The following is a 5,149-nucleotide window of genomic DNA, read 5'->3' on the forward strand; positions in this document are numbered from 1 at the left end:
AATGATCTGATCAACACTTCTACTTTACTCTTACTATATTATTTATATGTGATGGTTTCTTGTTCTGCACCCTAGGGAGTACCACTGGGGAACATCCAGTGAAGTCTGCTAAATAAATTTCTAATGAATTCTCAGGATATTTGTTCACTTTCCCCTGTTTCCATTGAATGATAATTGAAGGGAAGCAAAGAAAAAAAGGCACTAAGGAGGCTGGATGCCACTCTGCCACCACAATCTGTCCAGAGAGAATAGCATCATTGTTAGAGGGAATATGATTGATTCAAAAAGGCAAAGAATGTAGGTCAAATTTGACATTATCCAAAGAAAAGAAAGATGAAGGGGGAAACTATGCTGAGTAGGGTCACAGGTAGCCCAGTGATGTTAGCATACGGGTATTATTTCTCCATATTTATGGAATAATATCTATAGTAAATAGAAGACCCTAGCCCCATGGCTTACTAAGGGGGCACTTGTTATCTTTTGCTTCTCTTCTTTCTAACAAACTTGTAAATGTATGAGGAAAATACCCCTCCACTTCTGAAAAAGAAAAGTGTAAATGGCTTTACACACTATCAACAAAGTAAGGATGAACTAAAGAGGGACAAATAATACAAAACCTTGAATTTAAGACAAATAGAGGCTCTCATGAAAAAAAGGTTTATGGTCCCCATTCAAGAAAGAGATTTATCAAACAGTTGGAAAAGCTCCAAGTGCCACAATGACTGGAAGCAAGAGGACAGAAAAGGACTCTGAGTCACAAGACTCAACCTAGTAATGATAGCCAAGGGTGGGATATTTTCTATTTGGTAGAGTCTCTGTACAGTCAGTTATGGATGAATTTGCACTTATGTTAGGAACTTCCTGGACCAGCCCATTACAGGGAAATCCACTCCCCACGGGGTGAGGCAGGCTATCCTATAAAAAAGAGTCTCAGTGCTTGACTTCAGTATTCCTGGTAGCCAAGCATTTGTCTGCTCTGGAGAACCTGGTGAGTCTGATTTCATAAGTTCTTGAAAGGGTCTGCTTTTTTGGGTACTCTCATGAGCACAGTAAGTTCAGTGGGTCCAAATTGATCAAGGGATGAGTATAACTTAGAAGGTGCAACTTTAGGAATGGAGGATATGATGTGCTGTGCAAGCATGCTTTTGCTTTTGTTCGAGCTATAATTTGATATCCATGGAAAAGCAAAATAATTGAGAAAGTTGTGATTTGAGAGGAAAACAANACAAAATTTGTGTTTTCCTTTTATCATATCTTGATGGATATGGTTAATCCCTTTCAAAGGCTTATGCCACAAGCTGATGAGAATCCCACCTATTCTCTCAACAGCTGTTTGTNTTGTCCATCATTCCACCTGGAATATCCTAGCATTTGATGGGTACTTTCTAAAAGAATGTCAAGGTTATGAGGATATTCTGTTCACATAAATAGTATTTTCCATTGTTTTGAAACAGAAATAGATTCTTAGGGAAAATGACATGAGATTTTCAAAAAAAGGTTTGCCGAAGCTGATGGAAAAAATGTGTAAGTAAAAGAGGCAATCNAGGACCTCCTAAAATCAGTGTGGGAAATTTGCATGCACACATAGGTACACAGGGTTCTACAGTCCCAAAAGCCTAGTTTCTCCATAGGGATCACCTCTTTTGAAAACTCTCATGTAATATCTTTCAGATTCTGAGACTCCAGTACAATGTCTTACTACCAGCAGTGCAATCAGCCGTGCCAGCCTCCTCCTGTGTGCCCACCCCTGAAGTGCCCTGACCCTTGTCCTCCCCAAGTGTGGCCTGGGCCTTGTCGTCCTATAGTGTGCTATGACCCCTGTCTTCCTTCAGTGTGGTCTGGGCCTTGTCGTCCTGTAGTGTGCTATGAGCAATGCCCCCCCNAGCCNTGGCAGTCAACATGCCCTCCTGTGCAATTTCCACCATGCCAGCAGAAGTGACCACCCAACAAGTGAGGGCCTCCCAGTCATCAGGTCCAGGGGAAGTGAAAGAAATCTGTCTCACCGGCTCACCGACTCCATAGCAACACTTTCATCCTCCTTTGAAAGCCTGTCCTGGATGCAGAAGAATCTTCTCCACCCTTCATCCTCCTTGTGCTTATGATGTCTCCTCACAGAGAAGTCATGTTTCTCAGGCTGATCTGCTGCTTTCCTGGGGCTGCTGAGAATGATCTTTTCTCTTGTTTTAGTGCACCAAGGAAGCAAGCACAACAGGTGTCTACTCTGTGCTTTCAGAGGAGCCTTCTCAACCTGCCTGTTACCTGATCAGGGCAATGGTCACTGCTGTTTCATTTCCTGAAAAAGGACCCCTTTGGTGATGGTCTAATAAATACTTTTTTTCNTNCAAAACTGCCTAATATTGTATTATTATTTTGGTTTTTTTCTATCCTGTGGGAGAGAGTTTAAATTTTAATTAAATGTTTCCTAAATGTAGTCACATCAAAGACCAATTCAACCTTTTCCTTTCCTTTGGTTAGATGATTTTTTTATATTTCAAATATTTTCCCCCTGCCTGGTTTCCCCTTGCAAGCCCCCTGTACCACCATCCCCTTCCCCCAATTCAATCTAATTTCAAAGTTATGTTTTGACCATATAAAGTTTTCATCGTTTAGAAGACCAAATTTCTTAACTTCTTGAAATATTATCATTTTAAATATAAGGTAAAACACTATCATCAGTCAGCCACCTATTTGTCTACAATTGAAAGACCCACAACGTGAGGACTCCCTCACGTTCTGACTCAGGAGAGGCGACACCCCAAATCACACAAGAAATGGTCTTGCTGTAAACTGCAAGAGGACTTTTATTCAAGAGCTCTCTTGGGCCCACTGTCATATACCACGCAGGGGTAGAGGACTGTTGCGCCCCGAGTAGCTGGATAAGGGGGTATTTAAAGGGAGAAACCACAACTCAAGGAAGTGGGGAGGGCGTTGTTGGAAAATACCAAAAATACCAGTTAAGAGTCCCAAGGAAGTGCAAAGTCACAAGAGTCGCAAGGAATACCTGGTAATTGTACATGTTATCCGTCAAGACAATTTCTAAGAGCCCCTTACAATAGCACATTTGCATAGCGGGTTCCAGCAATGGTCAGGGTGACTTTCTTTGAAGAACACTCTTTGAATCCAAGAAGCAGGTGGGTGGAGGAATGTGGCTATCTGTTTTATGATTAGCATACCTTGGAGCAATGAGTCACAGAGGTCACACAATCAATTAATAACTTCCATCGTTAGTATATGTTTGAATTGTCACCTATGGTATACTTACTGTCAGACCCCAATGCATTCTATAGAGTTCAGTGATTGTTCGTGCACTAGGAAAAGTAGCTCTCCATCATTATCAGCAATACTCCTGTGTCACTTTCTCATAACTACACAGCAAATAATACATTATTCTTCCCCAATGCCTTCTTTCTTCATTAATTTACTACATTTCTTTTTGATACTAAAGAAAGGGGGCTTTGTGGTACTTATGAAATCTCTTGAGATGATAGCAATCCTTAAATTGCTAAAATCCTATAAGGTTTGATTGAAGAAATGGGGAGAAAAGCTTTTTTGAGAGGTCATAATGCCTTTTCCATAGGTATTCTTGCTACTCTGACATCTCACAAAATTCTGTACATTCATTCTTAGCTTCTGGAAGCCATTCTTTACAGAATAACATGTTTAATGGCAGCTAAAGACATAGCAGAGTTAAGAAGTTACTGTGGATTCCCAAAGAAACACCTTGATCAAATTTCTGAAGTCAAGGAATGACTGACTTTACATTACAATGAAATCTCCAACTGAGCTTCAGGCACTGATGAGAGCCTGGCAGAAATTTAGGCAAAAACCTCATCTTTAAAAAGACTTGAACAGGTGTCCTCTTGGGAAGTATAAGCCACAGAGAGACATGAAACACACAAGGCAGAAGCAATGGAAGATGGCCATCTTGAGTCACACTGCCTGAGAAAGCATCTAAAGCCTGTTCTCACATGCTTTTCTTGTTATCATTAAACATATATGGCAATCACTAGGTATTAGCCTCCCCTTTTGAGCAGATTTCTGCAGATCTACAAAGATGAAGTGATGCTATATAGACAATTAGATGACTTCTTAATGTCGATCCTATAAGAATTCTTAAGATTATATCAGTATTTATTAATCTCTTTTATAGTGGGACTGCTATTAGGTCCTTTCTGATAGTAAAATCTGCAAATAAAATTCTGCTTGTTTCCCATGTGACACCAATTAATTGCATCTTAGAGTGTAAGCAGACATCTACTACTCAGATTCCAAGAGGCTGTAAAACTATCATAGGTGCTAGGACAAAAGATAAAATATTGAGTGGGATTATCTATAAAATTCACCAATAACTTAGTTATGATTTTTAACTAACCTGTGGAGCTGTGACAGGTAATAAATGTTTAGCCAGATAATTATTTCTAATGGATATGAATGTAAACATTAATTGTTTTAAACTTCTTATTCCATTTATGATTTGAATTTATGTATAAATTTGTGATGAACTTTTTACTATATTATCATGCATTCTGAAAGATGTATAAGTGCTGACGACAAAGAAAAGAGACAGAACTGAGCTGAAGAGAACTTTTTGACACAACTGAACTCAAGAAGAACTTAAAAGTAAAGGCACAGCATTGGGAGAAAAGGCATTGAGAATAAGGGCATTATTGTGACATCAGAGTAGAAGGAGAGAACAAGATTAGGAGAATGCAGCAGAAGGAGTGGGCAGGCTTTTCCTTACCATGGGATAGAGCAGGTCTTTTCTTAATAGCAAAGCAGGCTAAATCTTACTAATGTGAACAAAGCCTTCTTCTTACAGTCTTAGGTTTAATTCATTTATCAATGAAAGGGTAGAAGCTTATCTTTCTCTATGTAATAAAGAAGGAACTCATTTTTCATCCAAAATGAGTGAGTTCTTTCTGTACTGGTTTTTCAGTATAGTTTGAGAGCTAGAATGTCTGGAGACCATCAATCTTTAAAGTCACACCAGAGTCCTATTCTGCATCTCATTTCTACCTGCTCCAGGCCAGTAGGCTCCAGGCATCTAAACTAGAGCCTTGCAATAGGCTTTTTTTCCCCTTGGACTTTGAAGAAGGTAAGTTGACAAAGATAGGGCTCTCAACTCGATCTCAACTGGGTCTTGCAAACC

General features: G+C 39.6%; 1 protein-coding gene across 1 annotated transcript; it reads left to right on the forward strand.

The window, feature by feature from the left end:
* The first annotated feature begins 860 nt into the window (after positions 1–860).
* Positions 861–2,339, forward strand: LOC110287918 (small proline-rich protein 2A1). The gene is made up of 2 exons (XM_021154410.1): positions 861–988; positions 1,672–2,339. Exon 2 carries the CDS (start codon positions 1,691–1,693, stop codon positions 1,937–1,939), a length of 249 nt encoding a protein of 82 aa, XP_021010069.1. The 5' UTR covers positions 861–988; positions 1,672–1,690; the 3' UTR covers positions 1,940–2,339.
* The last annotated feature ends 2,810 nt before the right edge of the window (positions 2,340–5,149 follow it).

This window comes from Mus caroli, unplaced genomic scaffold (genome assembly GCF_900094665.2).
Source record: "Mus caroli unplaced genomic scaffold, CAROLI_EIJ_v1.1 scaffold_14102_1, whole genome shotgun sequence".
In the NCBI taxonomy this organism is placed as follows: domain Eukaryota; kingdom Metazoa; phylum Chordata; class Mammalia; order Rodentia; family Muridae; genus Mus; species Mus caroli.